General features: G+C 38.6%; 2 protein-coding genes across 4 annotated transcripts; one reads left to right on the forward strand and one right to left on the reverse strand.

The window, feature by feature from the left end:
• Positions 1–2,422: 2,422 nt before the first annotated feature.
• LOC133709396 (mediator of RNA polymerase II transcription subunit 7a-like) lies at positions 2,423–6,832 on the reverse strand. 3 transcript variants are annotated; one of them, XM_062135125.1, is made up of 7 exons: positions 6,692–6,832; positions 6,503–6,581; positions 4,971–5,127; positions 4,583–4,652; positions 3,582–3,748; positions 3,426–3,499; positions 2,423–2,791 (listed from the first exon to the last, which is right to left on the reverse strand). In XM_062135125.1, exons 3-7 carry the CDS (start codon positions 5,103–5,105, stop codon positions 2,710–2,712), a joined length of 528 nt encoding a protein of 175 aa, XP_061991109.1. In that variant the 5' UTR covers positions 5,106–5,127; positions 6,503–6,581; positions 6,692–6,832; the 3' UTR covers positions 2,423–2,709. The 3 variants fall into 3 exon arrangements, with proteins under 3 accessions (XP_061991109.1, XP_061991110.1, XP_061991111.1); XM_062135126.1 differs by having other exon boundaries at positions 6,503–6,618; positions 6,692–6,828; XM_062135127.1 differs by lacking the exons at positions 6,503–6,581; positions 6,692–6,832 and adding an exon at positions 6,308–6,406.
• Positions 6,833–6,923: 91 nt separating this feature from the next.
• LOC133709397 (transcription elongation factor SPT4 homolog 2-like) lies at positions 6,924–10,573 on the forward strand. The gene is made up of 4 exons (XM_062135128.1): positions 6,924–7,159; positions 7,234–7,381; positions 7,574–7,635; positions 10,272–10,573. Exons 1-4 carry the CDS (start codon positions 7,064–7,066, stop codon positions 10,320–10,322), a joined length of 357 nt encoding a protein of 118 aa, XP_061991112.1. The 5' UTR covers positions 6,924–7,063; the 3' UTR covers positions 10,323–10,573.
• Positions 10,574–20,687: the final 10,114 nt, after the last annotated feature.

Raw genomic sequence — 20,687 nt, forward strand, 5'->3', positions numbered from 1 at the left:
GTATAACTAGTTTATTAGGCTTGTTACCCTCCATGAGCAAAATGGGGGACGAAATGGAATTTTTTAAAATGAACCGCTGGATGTTGTTTGAATATGAATATATGTTAGTGGTAGAAATTTCAACAATTTCCACATTCGGTTGGACCTCGATCTACCCGGTCAACTCAATACCCTAAATAAAACATAAAACAAATATGCTCTTAACCGGTCCTTGGCAATTCACTTTTTTCGATCTTTCAGATCCCACACTCTCATGGGTAGGGGGTCTACTTATGGATGTCAAAATTCCGCAACGTTTGTCCGTACATGGTGCCGCTCCCCTTAGGGAAGTTTGCTTGTGCAAAGCGTTGACCGCTCCGTTAGGTGCCTTATTCATGGCGGATCGGCCTAATTTCTTTACACAATACCTATCACTATTGTATAAACATATGAGAATTTTCCAATTGATCGATTTTCATTTCAAAATTTTTGGATCGCACATAATCCTTATATGTCTTGTAATGTAGTATAACTAGTTTATTAGGCTTGTTACCCTCCATGAGCAAAATGGGGGACGAAATGGAATTTTTTAAAATGAACCGCTGGATGTTGTTTGAATATGAATATATGTCAGTGGTAGAAATTTCAACAATTTCCGCATTCGGTTGGACCTCGATCTACCCGGTCAACTCAATACCCTAAATAGAACATAAAACAAATATGCTCTTAACCGGTCCTTGGCAATTCACTTTTTTCGATATTTCAGCTCCCACACTCTCATGAGTAGGGGGTCTACTTACGGATGTCAAAATTCCGCAACGTTTGTCCGCGCATGGTGCCGCTCCCTTTAGGGAAGTTTGCTTGTGCAAAGCGTTGACCGCTACGTTGGGCGCCTTATTCATGGCAGATCGGCTTAATTTTTTTACACAATACCTATCAATGTTGTATAAACATATGAGAATTTTCAGATTGGTCGATTTCCATTTCAAAATTTTTGGATCGCACATAATCCTTATATGCCTATTAATGTAGTATAACTCGTTTATTAGGCTTGTTATCCTCCATGAGCAAAATGGGGGACGAAATGGAATTTTTTTTAAATGCACCGTTGGATGTCGTCCGTATATGAATATATGGTAGTGGTAAAAATTTCAGTGACTTCCACCTTCGGTGTGTGTATTAAATATGTTCAATAAAAAACAATGAGTCTTTTATTACCAATATATACCATTAAGCCATATTTTGAGAAGAAAAAAATAATGTTTTTTTTTGTTAAACAAAATAAGGCCCTTTTTTGGCCCCTTTCGGCCCTATTTGGCCCTATTTGAGGGCCGGCCCGACCCGGCCCTTTCGGCCCTAACGGATCGGGCTTTTCGGGCGGGTAAGGGTTTGCATATTTAAGCCCTGGCCCGACCCTACCCGGCCCTAAATTTTGTTGACTTTGACTAGGCCCGGCCCGGCCCGACCCTAAGCCCTAAAATTTAGGGTAGGGCCGGCCCTAGCCCGGCCCATGATGACCCCTAGTTTCGCCGGTAGAGGTCGCCGGAGCTGCGAGTTCCGGCCGGGTCGGAAAACCGGGTCCGGGTCGGGTCAGTCGAAAATTAGGAGAGAGAACGGAGAGTTTCTGAGTTTCCGGAAAAGGAAACTTGCCAAATGAAAATAGTAACCTTCCAAAAATGGAAACCCCAATATATATTAACTTTCGCAAAGTTTCAAATGCTCATAACTTTCTCATACGAACTCCGATTTCCGCGTTCCACATGTCCACGAACTCGTATCGACGCGCTCTACAACTTTCGTGAAGAAAGTTTTCGGAGAAACCCAACGAATAAAAAGTCAACCCTTGCAACCCCTCTAAAACCATATTCTACGAATAAAAATTCGTCCAAAACACTTCTGCTCCGTCCACAAGCCACGAAACCGTCCAATAACCATAAATTAGATTTCGGAAAATCCTCGGAAATAAATACGAATTTCCGGGGCATCACACCGACCCACTGGAGCTGGATCTTGGTTCTGAAAAAGTCTCCAATTTGAGACTTGCATCAAGTCTCATATTTCTAGGTTTGAGACCCCCTAAAACGGGCTGTTGGAGACTTAAAGTCTCATAATAGGAAGAAAATTGGTATGTCACCCAACTGTTGGAGTTGCCCTTACAGTCTCTAATAAGGACTTTTAAAATATAAGAATTCAATAAAAACTTTCAAATCAACGAACAAATGACTGAAATTGTAATTGAAATTTACTTGTGTTGATTTAAAAATCTTTATTAAATCCTCATTTAACGTCCTCATTAGAGACAATCCCACCAGCATATTTCCTTTATTACAATGGAGTGCTCATTTAATGCCAATGGTCCATCAAACATACCAAAAACCAACACGTACTGTGTTATCACAAAATGATAGCATTTTGGCGGTAGGGTTGTGTGTATAATCTCGAGTTTGTCAGAAATGCAGTGAAATTAGATGAGTAAAAATTACAGAGCAATATTACATAATACTATTATGTCACTTGAAATGAATCTAATCTATCCTTCATCTATGCCGTTTGACATAATACTATAGAAAGGTAAAACCAGCAGTTACCGATATAAAAGCACGAAGGTACTAGATGCAACTGTCTGTCCGAGAAACTTTGACCAGTTGGATTCCATGACTTCCCTAAACGTATTAGATGAAACCGTCTAAGGGGCCTTGATCATTGAGTAAGAACATACATGAGCACTCCCTATTTCAACATAAGAGATGCACCAGTGTCCTCCAATGATTCAAGGGACTCCTTCAGAAGTGCCTGTGCTTCTTCTCTCCTCCTAAACAAGAAAGTCAAACAATGGTCACAAATAATTTCGTTACATTAAATCCACATGGCAGTTTGTTAAAGCATAGTCACAGTCCAGTCCAAGTCGTTTAAAGGATTTTATAATCACTTTCCAAACAACAGGAAGTCTTTCAAATAAATATTACAACAAACAAATTTTCAATCTGTCAGTGGCTCCATATAATGACAGGAAAACGTTCAAGAAAAAAGTTTGTTAAAGAAACATGAAACCTGTCGGCACCAACCCAAATGACACCTTGAGATCAATAAGCAAAGTTTTGAAGGCAGGTTGAAAACAGACTCTGGGGAACAAAAATAAGTGTATGCAAATGGATTTATCACACCACCAGCTACAAGTAGACCTTAAAGCAAACAACAAATAGGCAGGTTCCAGTTTTCATTTTTATGGTAATCAAACACCACTAAGCCCAAAGAATGATTAAAAATATTTTTGCAAAACTTTAAGCAACCTTACTATCTTACTCTATCAAGACGGTTACAGAAGCTATACCCTTCATGTAAAGTCCTAACTGGCAAAACAATTATCTTTTAATTGTTTAAAAATAAAGTAGAATATTTCAGTGTCAAATGCGCATTAAGCTTGTCAGTAATTGTTGAAAGCATACCTCTTTATATCCTCAACAGCTTGTTTCCGTCGTTTTATCTGAAGTTCTAGAATGTGAATTAGTGTTGCCCTGGCCTGCATGATAAAGACATAACAATATAAAGCAGTCCCTTATAACAACCCAACAGCTCATACTATAAGACCCAATATATCTTACCTGATGGGGCCGCAATGAGTTCAGAAGATGATGCAAGTTCTTGAATATAAGAGATATTTCTTCCACTCTCCTTGCATATTGTGATGGTCTCTCCACGAGAATATCAGCGAGTTCCAAAATGTGCAGCTGCAATTCTCTGTTAAGGGACCTTAGTTCCTTCTTAAAATCTGAAACATAGTACAACTTTTGTCAGAGTGGAACAGTGGGGAACAGCACATAAAAAAAAAAAAAAATTAATGATGAAAACATATAAAACTAGAATAAAGTACTATCATGAATGCACATACATATAAAACTAGAACAAACACCAACAGTACAAACTTGCAGTTCCTAATTTCCTGTTCGTTTTTTGAAGAGAATTATCTCAAATAATAATTCTAACTAAACCAGACAAAATTACTATAGCAATACCCCCAAGTAGTCAAGAAATTCAGACATTCCCCAGAAATTCCTAAATTCTGGTAATCATAGTTTGGCCATCAATACCAGATCTATCAGGACAACAATAGCTACAATGAATGCATGCATTCCCAAAGGCTAGAAAAATAGGTTAATGAAACACTTCCTAAAGGTTGCAACTTCTCTTGCCTTTACATTCAATAGTTCCTGCCAAGAATTTTCTATATATGTAACATATTTGAACACCTCTCAGCCTCGTAACACAAGTGAAGATTCCCAACATGGTATCTGTGTCCTAGCTTACCAGAGAAGAGTCTCATTAACTTTTTTTATTAAATATACTAATTACCTAATTCCACTGACCCTAAGGAGAAACTGCTATATAGGTGATTGAATCAAGATGTTCAAATCAATTCCTACATATCAAAGATAATTTTTTTTTTCACAGGACACAAACACTAAACTAGTGTGAACTACTTGTCCACTGCATGTACACTAAGCTTTTGTCTTAATAAAGATTTTTCTTCTCAAACAAAACAATAAAACAAAGTAATGAAAGAAAAAAAAAGAGAAGGATTAAACTAGCCTGGAGGTAGACGTACCAATATTTGGGCCTTTTGGGTACAGTTGACGCACTCCCTGTTCTTCCAAGCTTGGAAGCACGTCATCTGTCTATATAAAATAAACATGAAACTTTGTTAAAAATAAATTACAAAGAAATAATAGAGATCAAATCAAACATTGATAACATTAACACAATAATCTACAAGAATAAACTTATTTTGTTACAGGATAATACAAAACTCAATAGTCAAAAGTCAAAACCTGCAACTTCAATATTACATTCTCCAAACAATACACTTAACAATATATATAGTTATGAGAATACTTATGGTATCCAAAGATTAAGCAACAAAGCAACTTTCAGATATCAAATTTACAATATGTATATAAATGTGGAGAAGAAGGTAAAGAATAAGAAAAGCTTACGGTGTAATTAGCACCATAGCAAATGTATGTCCCTTCAATTGGTGGCGGCGGCTCAGGAGCGGATTTGGGATCTTGCAAGTAATCTTTGTATAGCTTATAATATGGTGGTGGAGGTGGGTAGGTCGCTGTAGCCATTTCAAGCACCTTGTTGCCAAACCTAACATCAACCAAAGGAACAAAACATTAAGTTAAACTTGAATGGATGGATACAAAAATTTTACAGGACAAAAATACTGATCTCAAACAAGAAATTTCACCTAAAACTTACAAAACCCTAAAAGTGAGTAAGCCGTCAATATTTAAGCTAATTAATTAATAAACCGGGAGTATACAGAAAAATCTCAGGTTCAGGTAGCAAAATTGCCTCTCTCACAAATTGAATTGTTTTGAGATAAATATTTTTTGGCATACATGATACGACGCCCAACAGCCTGATTTGCATCAGGAGTTTATCATATACGAGACACATTTTGGCAGTGAGAATGAGAAGTATTCAACACATGACTTGAAGCTCCTATAGGACATCTGCTCCGAGTTAAACCAGCAAAGCACAACTTGAACCAAAACATAAAACAACGGCTTTGGTATATATTTTAAGAGTAATGAAATCTCAGTGTTGATCCAAATCTTAACTGTCTATCTAAAGCAGTACATGAAACAAATTCAAGAGGAAAATTACTGCTTTACAAAATAGAAAGAGCAAGAGCAGAAACACAGCCCAAATCTAAAGCAAATAGCGAAAGGGTTGTCTGTAAATCTATTGGAAATTTCACACTAGTAGTCTAGTAATGCTTGGTCCCAAAATTCGAAAAAGAATCACGAAAAATGAAGATTTTATCAAATCTGAAAACTTATCCTGCACTGCAGAATTCCAAGAGTCAAGAGACTGGTGATGCCAAGTGGCGGATCCAGGATTACAACATTGGTGAGGCTTGAACTTGTTAACAAAGGAAAAAAAAAATTGCAAGGCTTTAATTTGAGAAATTATTTTCAGAATCTAAACATATCATCTCCTCTCAATTATCACTAAAATTTTCTCACAAACTAAACAGAATAGAGTAATTAAACATTGAAGCACAACTATGTTTTTTGAAGAAATTAAGTCACTGATGTAAGTAAACCAAACCAAATTGGTGATCCTAAACAATGTATTGATCAGCAATGTTATTACCAATTCAAATTGCTCCATACAACCAAGACTAACAGAAAACCATTCACTCCATACGATCAATTTTGAACCTCAATTCATGATTACACTAGATGAAATCTTCAAGACGTCTTCAAATGATTACAGAAACTCTCACTGATCAAAACAACAAAAACCAATTCAATCCCACCTCCCCAAAAACCTCGAAGAACCAAAAGCTCCAATCTTTTACTCCCCAAGCCTTGAAACCCAATTCAGAAAACCACAAGGCCACATTCACGAACCCAACATCCATACAAGCTCTATACAAAGAGCTTCAAAAACAATCCCCAACCAATAGTAAAGGAACAATAAAAGGACAAAAGCATCTGAATAAGAACCAAACCTGAACAGAGAATATAGGTAAGCTGAGGCAAAGCTGATGCTTGCTTACAGAAATAGAGACAAAGACCGCCCTTTGAACACTGTAAAAAAGAGAAAGTAACCCAGCAATTTATTCACCTGATTTGAAATCATTAAATCAATAACCCAGCAATTTGATAAATCTGAAATTGCAACCCAGTATGATACTTACACAATTAACAGAGGAAGAACTGAAGAAGAAGAAGACTATGCGGCTGCGAAAATGCGAGGAGCGAATGCGGCTCAGAGAGTCAGAGTCGGGAGCTGCCAGTTTTTTTTTTCTTTTTCTTTTCGGGGTTCACACTAAAGGTGGGGACTAAGACGACGTCGTTCTGTCCGTGTAAGAATTACAAAAGAGAAAAAACCAACCCTACCAGAACCCTCTAGGAGTCTCCTTCATCTCTCTATATCATCGTGGTGGTGATCGTCTCGTCGTCATTCCCCTCAGCCTCAGCCTCACAGCCGCATAAAACAAAACAAAAGAAGAAAGAAAAGAATTTTGAATCTTTTGTTTTTGTTGATTCTAAGGATTAATTTCAAAAAGATGAAGAGCGCAGCTCAGCCGGCCCAGATTCCGACGAGCTTCGGCAACGAGCTTAGGGCCTGCCTCCGTTGCCGCCTCGTCAAGACCTACGATCAGGTTCGCCTTCTCCTTCTTATTCATTGATTTTAGGGTTTTCCAACAGACGACGAATAAAAATAATTGAAATGCAGTTCAGAGAAAACGGATGCGAGAACTGCCCCTTCTTCAAGATGGATGAAGATAGCGACCTGGTCAACGAAGGCACTACTCCCAATTTCAATGGCATCATTTCGGTCATGGATCCTGATAAGAGCTGGGCTGCTAAGTGGCTTCGAATTTGTATGTCTTTCTCTTCTTTTTTGTTTACTATATGCTTTGTTTGTCTTGTCAAATATCTCAATCTTTAGTTTCTTTATGATTCTGTTAACACTTGTACACTTCTATTCTCCAATTTCTGCTTGGTTGAACCGTTTGCTCACTGAACCAACTTGGCATTTGATTTACATCTGTTGGATTTATTTGTTTCTGCAGCGAGGTTTGTTCCTGGTTGCTACACTCTTGCAGTTTCAGAGGCTCTTTCTGAGGATTTGCAGGTAACACAATTAATTGCTATCTTATGCTTGTTATTGTTTAAATTAAACAAACCCAAAAAATTTTCTATCAACCTTTACCTTCTCTGTACTCTGTATGTGTTACATTTTGATCTGTGGTGGGTTTTTAGTTGCAACACTTCTCCAACAGCTAGTTAGCTTGCTACCTTTTCTTTTGAACAATTCTTGGAGTAACCTCTCTGCCATACAACACATTAAGAGCAACTAGTTCCAGGGCATGGAACTGGGTTTACTGTCCGGTCAGATATGACTGGTATCTGTAATGTATGCTAGGCACACATGACTCAAACCGTAATACCCAAAAAAATGCTGATGTTGGGAAACTTTTTCTTTCATTTGTCAATCTGTCAGTCGTGCAGCATATCTAGTTGTTCGTTTAGGTATATGATGGTCCCCTATTTAGCATAAAAAGCATTGGTATCTTATTATTCTGATTTTATTTGGAATACTATGAAATGCTGCCGATTCCTGGAACGATCGAATTCTGAGTGATGCTGACATCCATAGGCTGACCATAGAAACAGGATTGCACCCTTAGTTGGTTAACAAACCAACCAACAACACAATCCCCCCCCTCCTCTCCCTCTTCCCTCTCTCTCTGGTAAAAGAAGGAGCAGGAAACCAACAGAAAGAAACCCTTCTTGGGCAGTAAATTGTCCACTAGTTTGAATATCGATCATGTTAATTTATCACTTCTGCAAATAGACTGAACCAACTAGTCAGGTTATTACCCTGATCAGCAGCGGCAGAGGCACGAGTGGGGGCAGTGGCCCCCAGTGATTTTAAATTTTTGTTGAGCCGGTCTCCGTTTTGCCCCCACAATCAATGTCCAAATACTTGTTCTCCTTCTTCCTCCGATCTAATTCCCTCTGCATGCTGGCTTTTCTGGTATCCCTTGCTTAATTGACCCCTTGATTTGGATTCTGCATCCACTGATCCACACCTCCATCTACTTCTCATATTTTGGTTCCTCTTCATCTGTGCCTTCCACTCAACTACCGTATCGATGTATTGCAACAAAGGTTTTCACATCTTAAAGGAGAAGCAGAAGTCGTGTATAGAGCTTACTGATACTAAGATCTTTTGGGTTGCTTCGGTTGTTAAATGGACCTCCATCTGATCGTGTATAGATGGAGGTCCATCTGATCGTGTATAGATCGTGTATAGATGGACCTCCATCTGATCGTGTATAGGTTTTCACATCTTAAAGGAGAAGCAGAAATCATGTATAGAGCTTACTGATACTAAGATCTTTTGGGTTGCTTCGGTTGTTAAATGGACCCCTTGATTTGGATTCTGCATCCACTGATCCACACCTCCATCTACTTCTCATATTTTGGTTCCTCTTCATCTGTGCCTTCCACTCAACTACCGTATCGATGTATTGCAACAAAGGTTTTCACATCTTAAAGGAGAAGCAGAAATCGTGTATAGAGCTTACTGATACTAAGATCTTTTGGGTTGCTTCGGTTGTTAAATGGACCTGATTGAAAAATTAGAACTTTCATTTGCATCTTCCTTTCCCTGATTTACCCCTCTGTACTTTTTGCGATCATTTCTATACCACTTCTACAGCAAGCAAGATGCAAATTTTTCCAATAACTATCGCCCAAGACTCCTAATTGAAGACGAGAACTGAAAAGATTCAGTTTTTACTGAGTGTTGGAAAATGGCAGCAATGAAAGATGTAGATTTTCATTCTACAAGTAAGCTTTTGTTCTCTTTTGATCGAAGCAGATGGGTGTCTTGCAACCATATTGTTAATATGCGGCTTCATCATTATGATCAGACAAATGGTTTTCGGAGGAGAGGGAAAGATGATACCATCATTAATAGAAAGATGAAGAAACTTCATATTTGCTCTGATAATAAGATATACTTTTATTATTGTATTTGGATCAGATGGTTTCGGTTTTCTCGTTAGCTTGATTCCTCAGATAATCTACTTCCGGTTGTCTAGGATATTAATTATTTGGGTGCTTTATTCTCAATTCATGTACTAGATGAAAATCGATCAATCTATTTGATATAAGATGTCTACCGATTGAAGTTTTGTTTCATTAATCGAAGTTTTTCTTGTAGTTTTTTATTTTTTTTCCGCCCCCATGTCAATATGTTTCTGCCTTCGCCACTGCTGATCAGTGTGGATTCCACGCTAAAGTTTGCTTGCATGAGGAAGGAAGCAGGTTAGGTTACATTAATGGCAGCTAGAGTTTCATTTCAAAAGGAGAGTGTGGCAATAAAGAGAAGTAAGTTGGGCTGTGACTTTTGGGTGGAGAGGGTGGATGGCCAAGAATTTGAATTTCAGTATAAATTTGTGGCAAGCAGGACTGAGGGATATTCAATATATTGCCTTCTTGCCGCCGTGTTTAATATCCCATCAGATATCATCGGCATTGGAGCTTAAAAAGAGCATCTGCAGACATTTTTGGAATGTTTCCATGTGATTTGCTTGATTGATTGAATTTTCTGACTCTGTAGAGTGAGCTTTCACATATTGGAACTGTTGGGCTGCTTTTTTTTTTTTCCTTCTTTTTTCTCTTGTTTTCCAGTTCGTGTTCTTCAATCAATTACATTTTGTCTGAGCTGATTTCTTGAATTTGGTCATCTTTTTGCAGAATATATGTGAAGATGAGCACGTGCAATATGTACCACCAAAACGTGTATGAGCGTTGCCTAATGATCAGACCTGCAAAAAGAATGCCTTTGAGACTAAGTAGATTAACTTGTTATGGAAACAGATGGTTGTTGGAGGTGAATGTTCTGTTGGAATGACGGCATCTAGCGAAATATTTAAATTCGGACGCTTGTGATGTAGTGAATCTGTTTTGTTTTGTGTGTAATGTAGCCGCTTGTGAATGTTGTTTGAGACAGAGTAGTAGTTTATCTGTGTTCTCATCTGCTACTGGTTTTCGTTCAATGACTTTGAGCACCAAATCATCTATAACTGGATAAGAATCTATATCGTCATAATGAAAAGAAAAAAAATTATCATTTTGGTCATTCAACTGTGACTCAATTAAAATTTGGTCACTCTATTTTTGAAAACATCACTATAGTCACTCAAGTTTAGATTTATTATAGGGTGAATTTTTCGAACAATACCTAAACTAAAGGTCATTGTGAATTAAGGTGCCTCACTTTACACTAACTATACTTTGGTATCTGGACTATAAAGCCCGACTACATTTAAATACATGACGACTTTTCCGTTACAAAGAAGCCAGTTGGCATATTTTCGGGGGTATAACAATCCGTTCATGTTTTCCCGCCTGTTATTGTACATGTTGCCAGCTCATTCTCTTTCCCTCCAAAACTTGAATCCCTCCTACATATCAACGCACCCCTTTAATTTTCCCTCCAAAAAACAGAGTAGCTGTTACTTTGTGTAATCAACTCTAGTATTGTTGACCATGGAAGTAGGATGCAATCTTGAGATGAAAATAAAATGATAAAAACTAGGAAACATTTCCATTCCAAACTGTGAAACCAATATATAATTATTGATGGCAATGACATTATTCAAAATCAAAACACCAATCTGTTACACGAAAGCTGATCAAAAGCATGGCATTTCAAAGTTAAAGCCCTATAAAAAAAGGAAAAAAAAATGGATATGCCATCATAACAGAGTGTTTCACATGCCAAGAAGGTTCAATTTGGTTTCACTACAAAACATAGTTTTCTGATCAACAACCTTCAAGGTCTCCACAGTCTCCTTTACACCTGGTTTTTTGGAACCTGAACAGTCTGACTGCTTTGAGAAGATGTTGCAGCAAGCCGGGCTGATTTTCTTGGCTTGATTATTTGTGCCGGCATCTTGTACCTCTTGCTTGATGAAAATGGTCCAACTGATCCTCCTGTGACATTGCAGTAGTCTAGGAATGTAACACACAATGAAATAAGCATTCAAACATGAAGATAAATGACATTTTAAGCTGACAGCTTCAAAACTCATACACAATCATGGCCTACCTGACTGTTTGGTTGCACTACATTGTTGTTGCCTTGAGAAATCACAGAAATGTCACCTTCACCTTCAACATCTGCATTGACTCTGAAATTGACATTGACATTCTCAGTACCCTGTTGATTGACATGGTTCTGATTTGGGAAAACTAATGAAGCCTAAAAATTTAATTCCTGGGTTGGCACTTAATCGTCAGCTGCAGGCTGCTGTTGATCAGGCACATCATTTTCAACATTAGCTTCTGCCACAGGTGGTTCAACATTTTCATTGCCTTGCAATCAGTTTCATTACTCAACATTAGCAATCGAATCATACAATTGAACTCCCACAACTATTTATAAAATTCACAAAAGTGTACTTGGTTTCTTCTTGCACAAGTTCTTTTGTTGTGTCCTTTCTTTCCACATACCCTACACTCCACTTGAGTATAATGGCTCCTTGGTAATTTTTCAGTTCCAGGAGCTGGTGGCTCTTCACCTACATTTAAAATCAATCAGCTTGGTTAAAAAAGTAATAGATTGACATGCAATTGAACTATCACAAAAGGGAAAATTACCTGGTTCCTTAGTCCTCTTGGTCCTAGGTCTTCCTGGTTGCCTTCTATGCAGTGGTGGTGAAATGGATCTCTCTATAACTTCCCATTCAGCAGCTCCAGCAATTGGTTTTTGTACTGGCAATCCTTGTCCTTGGTAGGCTTAGAAGTAAGAGCTTGCCTTGGCTGACCCTCACTTGGCTGTGGCTCCCTAATCTGAATTCCTGCACTTGGTCTTTGTACTCTTGGCCCATCACTATTCAAATTTCTTGGCCCAGCCCTGTTCACATTCCTTCACCCACCTCTGTTGGGATTCCTTGGCTCACCTCTGTTGACATGCATTCCTTGACCTACTCCTGTTCACATTCCTTGGCACCTCACTTGGCCCATCAAATGGCTGGCTGCTTCCACCTACATCTGGCCTAGGTCCAACACCAGAACTCGGCTGTTTCACTTGAGCAAAGTTGAAAACATCTTCCAAATTCACCTCTTCCTCGTCTACCACTACTTCCTCATCATCTGTCAAGGGCAGGTCCTCAATAAAGTGACCGAAATACTGCAAGTGGTTAAGATCTCCATCGTTCCATTCCAGCTCCCATGGTGTGAAGTGTATCCTTGGAGCTAAACAAACCATATAGACATGCAAAACCATCCTTCCACCTGGAATGAACTGTAACATGTCAACTTCATTTGCATCGTTCACTATAGGCAAGTACCCAGTCCCTGTTTCAGAACCAGGTATTCTAAACCAATAAGCTATTGGGCCTTCGGTGTAACCCAAATCAAAAGACGAATAATTAAGCCCAGTAAAGGCAACCTTATCTGGGTCAACCCCATCCACATAAACAACTGGTTCACTTGTTCTATACTATTCATACCACTTCTACTATAGAATCTGCCTCCATGATGGATGACAACAATAAACACATCCATGCCTGCAATCATAAAACAACATTTATTCATCAACAGAGCACTTTTCCAATTTCATTCAATACTCCATCTAACATCACCTACCTATTTCGATTGCCCTAAATTGCTATCAACAACTATCACAAAACCATAAAAATCCCACCAACCCAGAAACCTTAATAACAATAAATTCAAAATTCAATTCAAACCCTATTTCCCCAAATGGAGTTGCTGTTTAATTAAAAAGGCAGAATGCGACAACAAGAAAACCATTGTATATGTACAGTACCCCAAAACCCTAGAAAGCCAAACTTTGACTCGCATAAACAAATCGATTCGGAAAACAGAAATAAAATGAATATGCGGAAGCTGTGCTGTTGACTACGCCTCGAATCCATAAAAAAAAAAGAGATAAATAATAGATAAATATAATTCAATCGAAAATCCCATTTTTGAAAATCTTCCAGAAATCTCAAAACCGAAGAATAAAAATATACTTAATTCCAAAAATCACACAGGAAAATAACTTGTCTAAAATAATCCTAAATCATAAATTCAAATCCGAGCATCACAAACTCATATCAAAAAAATCATGACAAAAATCCAATCAATAAACCAAATTATAATCTGAAACCAATTAATTTCCGAAATCAAATTATAATCTCAAATAATAATAAATAGCGAGATTAAATTACAAATCATAAATTCAAATAACAATCAATTATCGGAGATAAATCATCAAAAGCTTCAAGGTCAAACAACTAGTAAAACAAAATCTTTCCCAAAAGTCAGCATCAAAATAAATCACAATTAATTCTCCAAAATCATCATCGAAAGCAATTCGCGAGATAAATCAAAATCAAATTCTGAGATTGAATCATATATGTAAATTATAAACCAAAACCACATAATATGCTCGATAAATGAAACGATAAATGAATAAATCACTCATTTGGAAAATAATCGCATGCATCATTTAAAATTAAAGGTCCACTTACAGTATTTGGCAAACGTGACCGAGCATATGGATCCTTGTCAAGCGATGGGTCGGTACCTCGTCCTGTACAAAATTATAATTCGTAAACGACGATTTAAAATTTAAATACGATTCAAAAACGAAACCAGAAAACCCCTCGCACAATTAATTCGTTGAGCATCCGAAATCACATAGGAATCAGCCCAAATTTCCAAATTGCACCAACTTAATTATTCTAACATCCTAATGAAAAATGAAGACGATCCAACGGTTGGATATCCTCAAATCACAACTCCAAAATCCGAAACTTCGAAAATTCCGATCGATACCCAAACTTCTCCGAAATCTGCCAAAATCATATCTACAAGTCCTTAACAACAAGGTCAACCTAACAGACCAAAGTAGGCCTCTGGAAAAGGCCGGACGCGCCACCCCACGCGCTGCCAAAAGCGGCTGCGCGTGGGCCCACAAGCTGCCAAGCCAACGCCCAAATTGGGTCACCAAACTTACATCAAAATCTTCCTCTTAACATCTCAAACAACTTCTTCAACTATCACAAAGACAGATTTCAAAAGAGAAGGCCGGAATTTACCTCGAAAGCAAAGAGTCTAAAAATTCCCCCAAAATCTTCTGAAGCTCGATTCTCCCTCCTCGCTTCGATTCGGTTCAAGCCACTTAAAGGGTTTGTAAAGCATGGCAAGACGTACAAAACCCAGTTAATCTCAACGTCTAATTTGGCCGGAGTTGGTCGGAATTTGAAAATATGCCGAAAAAAAGGTTGTAGCTTCATTTGTTTGATTCGTCGCGTACGGTGAGTGAGAGGTTGCAAGACATATATGGTTGGAAAGATTGTCCCAAGATGAAGAGAATGGTACCAAATTCATCTCCATAGGTGTTAGGTCCATAATTACCTAGTAATTATTCCCCTAATCTTGCACTTTTGCTTAATCTTTGTGTTTATTTATATATATTTATTATATTTTCCTTATCATTCTAGGAAATGATGGAGAAGCTTGGAAATGCACTAAAAAGTCAATCTTAGCACATTTTCCTACTCCGTCTAGGAGAATCCGAGCTAAGCAAGGAAGGAGGAGGGGAACACTGACCAAATGAACTCCAAATGATTTAAAACATTTCAGATCCATTCTAGACATTCTAAGGATCATTTGTCATGAAGAGTGCAAGAGCTAATTCTGAGTGGAAGACCTTCAAAAGATTGGCCTAAGTTTCTAACTAAAAGACAAAAACTGTAAAATCAGACCTGTACGGATTCCGGCAGCAGTTTCGGCCAAACCATGGTGAACTAAGCTCTGAAATTTTACAAGGATAATCTACACTCATGGAAGAACATTTGGTATGAAGAAGTCAAAGGCCAATTCCGAACTCTCGCTGGAGATTCAATTGAAGGAAGAAAGGAGAAGAAAGTGCACAAACGGACAAAAAATGGGTCAACGGTAGTCAAAGCCGGATTCCGGACATTTCCGGCCGAGTTGGCCGGCCGAAAACATGTGTGGAGGACAAGGAAGAGCTGGCTAGGGTTAGAGACATTAGGTCTAGGTTATTTTAAAATTCAAAATTTTGAAAGATGACAAGTGGTTCCATTCTTCCACCTTTGTCTCCCATTTATTACCTTATTCCCCTACACAATGACCCTTCTACCCTTACTTTTTCTCCTCCACCAAAATATCTATGGGCTTTCTAGATCATTTCTATGTGAAATTAACGACTAGATCCACATTTTGTGCTTACACATTTGTCAATCACATCTAGCCCTTCATTTCTTTTGATCTCTACCCTCCATTCATCACTTTTGGCCTATAAAAGCACTCTCCCCTCATTTGGATGTTTTTCATGTATTCATTCATCCATTTCATCTCCTTCCTCTCTCCATTTCCTCTCCATTTTCCATAGTTCTTCATCTTGTAGTTCATAGTTCTGAGCTTTTGTGTAGAGAAAAGTGTATAGTTTCTTGGGTTTTGTTCTAAAACCAAAGAGTCTATACATCTTTGATCAATCACACTCTAGTTTTCATATATACAAGCCTTGTTCTTCATAGCTTCTAAGAGTTTTGTGGATTTGTATGGCAATTTGGGTTTGAGAAGACCGAAATTTCCATACTTCGAAACATCTCTCACTAGTTTTGCATCAAGGGGAGCTAGTTTGGTAACCAACCACTTTCTCCACTCTTCCTCTCTTTTGCTTGATGTTATTATGTTTTTGGGTTTGATGTATGTAACTATGGGTTGTGAATAGAATAAATTTGGGCCTTAGCCCTAGCCAAGCTCATGTATAAAATAGTGTGATGCCATGTTTTTTATGAATATGCATGTTTTGAATCCTTTAGCTACTTTACTTTAATGCTTTCTTACATGTGTTTTTGGATTTGTCACCTAGAAGCATGTTGTAGGAATATATGAAATCGGAAACTTAAGCTTAACAATCTTTTGTAACCGAGAAGCATGTCTAGCTAATAGAATGGTGGTCTAGCTTATTCTTACGGGAAGAACTAGATTGCTTGGGTTTCTTACCTTAAAATTAATGCTTGGTGCCATGAGTTTAAGAGTCGAGAGGCCTTAGGCTTTACGGCATCAAAGCCCTTTTATGTTTTAGTGAATGTAAATTGGACTAAGGTTGTGTAATCTAGCTTTGCTTTAGCGACATGGTTAGGGTGCATGATTAGTTAGTATCTTGGTTTCTCTAGCGAAAACCGAGGGGGAATTTATCAAAGCATGTTGTTATTAGAAAATGGGTTACATTATATGCATGAGGGAGACTAGGTGCAAAAACCTATGCTCCTATTTATCTCATTGATCAAAGTCTCTATTTTATTTTATTTTTATTAGCTCAGTTTATTTTTGTGTAACTTATTTTACTTTATAGAAATTAAAATCAACAAAGCCGATTCACCACTTTACCATTGTAAATATCATTATTGATAGTTTTGGCTTCCAAAGGGCCAAGACTATTAATTTGTAGAAAGATAGACTCGCATGTGTTTTCTAGGTTTTATTTTCGCAGTGATTTAGCTAGGATATAGTTACTCAATCCCTTGGGTACGATACTCTTACTTTTCCCCTTTATTAAAACTTAACCTCCTATACTTGGGAGTAGGGCACATTGTTCATAAATTGCAAACATATTCATACTCGTGATGCACCCAACAATAGGTGGCCAGACGAAGCTGTGGCGAAACAACAAAAGTTCGATGCCAGAGAAGGGAAAATTGAATTTTGGGGTACTTTCCCAAAATGGAAAGTCAGCCACTACCATTTATAGAACACGATTTCAACATAATTACAAAACTGCCACTGAATTGAAACCTTTATAACTTCTTCGTTACAACTCTGATTTTAACGTGCCATGTGTCCACAAACTTGGTTTAACATCCTCTTCAACTTTCATGAAGGAAGTTTCCTCAAAAACTATGTTGAACAAAAAAGTCAACTTTTAGGTCCACTAAATGATCCAAATGAAGGTAAAAGTAAATATTATAATCGTTTACTGTCCGAATGACCAGTAAACGGGACATAATGTCGTTGATCCAAGAAGCCGAAATTGAGACTCACAGATCCTGCATTGTAAAGCCACTGGAACAAGATATTTGACACCAGATCATAAGCGAAACCAGCCTGCAAAAAAAAAACCCCGAACGACACCCCTCACAAGAGCTCTCCGAATGTTTGTATCAATCCCAGAGAAATTAGTTCACAAGAGCTCCCTGAACTAGAGAAATTATGATATGTTAATGATTGAATAAGATAAAATACAAAATTAAAGGAAAATATGGCCTAATGCATTAATTAGTTTACATATTCAACTAATAACTATATAAAAAATATTAGTACTAAAATTGAATGGGTTTTCGGTCTGGCCTTATAAGGCCAGGCCGGGCGGGCTTTAATGGGTAGGGCTGCAAGCCGAGATTCGGCTATGAACCCTCTGCCCTAGCCCTGCCTCTTGCTCAATGGGCATGGTTGAGATGGGCTTTGCTGTGGGCAGGGCCGGACTTTTGCCCACTAGACCGAGCAGGCGCCTGTGGGCTTTTGGGTCCACGGGTAAATGATGACCCCTAGGCCAAGACTGTTTTACTTTATCACTTTTTGTTTACCCGGCATCGATGATGGTTCCTTTCTTTCGGTGGTGATAGGTTGGAGGCAGAGTTTATTTGTTTGTCTCTAGGTTGGGTACTTATATTTTAATAATATGGTTCAGTTGAGTATGTGGATATTTGAAGTGTAAGGCTTATTATTGTTTTGAGTCCGTGGGTTCTAGGCGTTGAAGTATAATGTTGTGAGGCTTATTTCTAGTCCGTGTTGGGTTTTATTCAATAATCTTGAAATTTATGCTTCTAAAAAAAAAACATAGTTTGTTACCTCCGATTATATATATATATATATATATATATATATATATATATATATATATATATATACAGGCCCGATCAAGGGCGGAGGTCCGCACTGTCGCTAAAGTGCGGACGTCGACGCAGCAGGCGGCTTCCAGACCGCGACGGCGGGGCGGGGCTTGCAGGAGGGAGGCCGGAGGCGTCCCGGACCGTTCTGGGCACCGTACGAGGTCGGGCTTGCCGGTTTCTGGGCAGCCACCTCACCTGCAACTGCAGGTTTTGTGCAGCACCGCAAAACCCATCACCGGCGACTCCACCCGACCGCAGACCCCTCTGCACGACCCCGGACCTGTCACGCCCCTGATTTTTAACACAAATAAAAATCGATATATAACCCCATAATTATACATGCGTGAACGTTCAGCCACCAATACCAAATACCTGGAAAACTTTTTCCCTTTATACAACATACATATTGATGCCCTGAACCCACTATGTCAATATTGACCCGCCCACAGAGTCATATATTACATAAGCTTACGAATTAAATTGTCAACAACAAGATAAAACGTAAAAGCTCCTCAGAGTTTACTACATAGCGGAAGTCATAAAAATGGTAAGGCCAACCAAATATGCTTCCTACCCGTTCTGCTGCCAACAAGTCGCCTCAGTTTCAGCCACGATCACCCTGACCTGCAAGGTTAACCCCTACACCGTTTGAATAGTGCACCGGGTTGTCACACAACAAACCCGGTAAGCTTTTGCAAGCCCGTATGAGTAACTCAAAACAACTCACACCAAATTACGGGATAAAAGCCCGCACAACTCACGCCAACACGAGGAACATCTTTCGACTCGAGAATAAGGAAAACATACCATGCCTCCCAAAACAATACTCTTTTTCCGAAAGAAAACCACGAAAGTCACACCGTGACAAAATCATATAAATCGTTAACCTAACAATTCAAATATGATTAAACGATCCAACCTGGATAAAACACATACGCACAACAATCATACCTATCGTTAACCTAACAAATAGCATATGATTCTTAGTCCAACCTGGACACAACAGCACATTAACACACCCTCAATCATACCTATCGTTAACCTAACAAATAGAATATGATTCTTAGTCCAACCTGGACAAAGTACGTACCTAGGAGTCATAAGTAACCTACTTAGATCCATGAAGTACCATGGCAGACAGACTAGCACCCTAGCTGATCGTACCCACTTACCCGGCCAACTGCGTGATTCCCTATTTCATGCCTTGGTCACTATCTGCGACCTGTCACCATCTGTGACCTATAATCATTCAGACCCCGTCTGCTCTCGGAATCAACCTTTGGTCACCATCTGCGACCTATCACCATCTGTGACACTTGGTCTTCAGACCCCATCTGGTCTTAGAACCAACCGTTGGTCACCATCTACGACCCATGCTTTTCAGACCCCATCTGGTCTCAAGTCAACGTTAAGTAAGTCATACCTGACCTAAAAACGTTACGACCATCTAGTTCCGGCTTTCCCCATCCCTGCTCACCATCTGTGACCCTTGGTACAAGGACCAATACATTTAAAATGAGTCACGCTTGACTCCAAAATGTCACATCAAAACTCAATACTTTTCAAACAATAGAAAACATCTTTTTCCACAATATTGTTTCAATGAAAAGTCGCATTCAACAATAATATGAACACCATCATACATATTATTCATCACACATCATCCACAAGAATATATATATTTCACGTAAATATATATATACGTAGTCATTCGCTCAGGAATGCCTACTAATACCAACTATAGTTTGCAGTTAAATAATTAACGCCAAAACAATAATGGTAATTCCGTTCATAATGAACCTTGTGAGATTACTCACCTCGAAACTCCCTCTGCGTCTTCAATACAGAACAAAGCAGTTAATCACAATAACCGTCCAAAGAATACTTCGTCAAGTACCTAAGGAAACACAACTCTGATTCAGTTAACGAATCACAAGGAATAACGTTCGAAACCTTAAATCGAACCAAAATTCCCAAGGTGACGCCAATCGAGGCGAAACCACATCCGAGACCTCCCAAAGTCTCCGGAACACTTCCACGATCGATGTGTCCAAGCCACAAGTCGATCCGATGCTTAAATCCTCACGGATCGAAACATCGAACGGTCTGAAACCGTAAAAATCACAACATGCTCATACGATCTCCAAAAATTACAAACAATATATCGAAATGCTCGTATCGACGAGTAGATCGAACTCAGGAACAGAAACTATCCCTGAGGTGGCCGGAAACC

The sequence above is a fragment of the Rosa rugosa genome, chromosome 5, assembly GCF_958449725.1.
Source record: "Rosa rugosa chromosome 5, drRosRugo1.1, whole genome shotgun sequence".
Lineage (NCBI taxonomy): Eukaryota > Viridiplantae > Streptophyta > Magnoliopsida > Rosales > Rosaceae > Rosa > Rosa rugosa.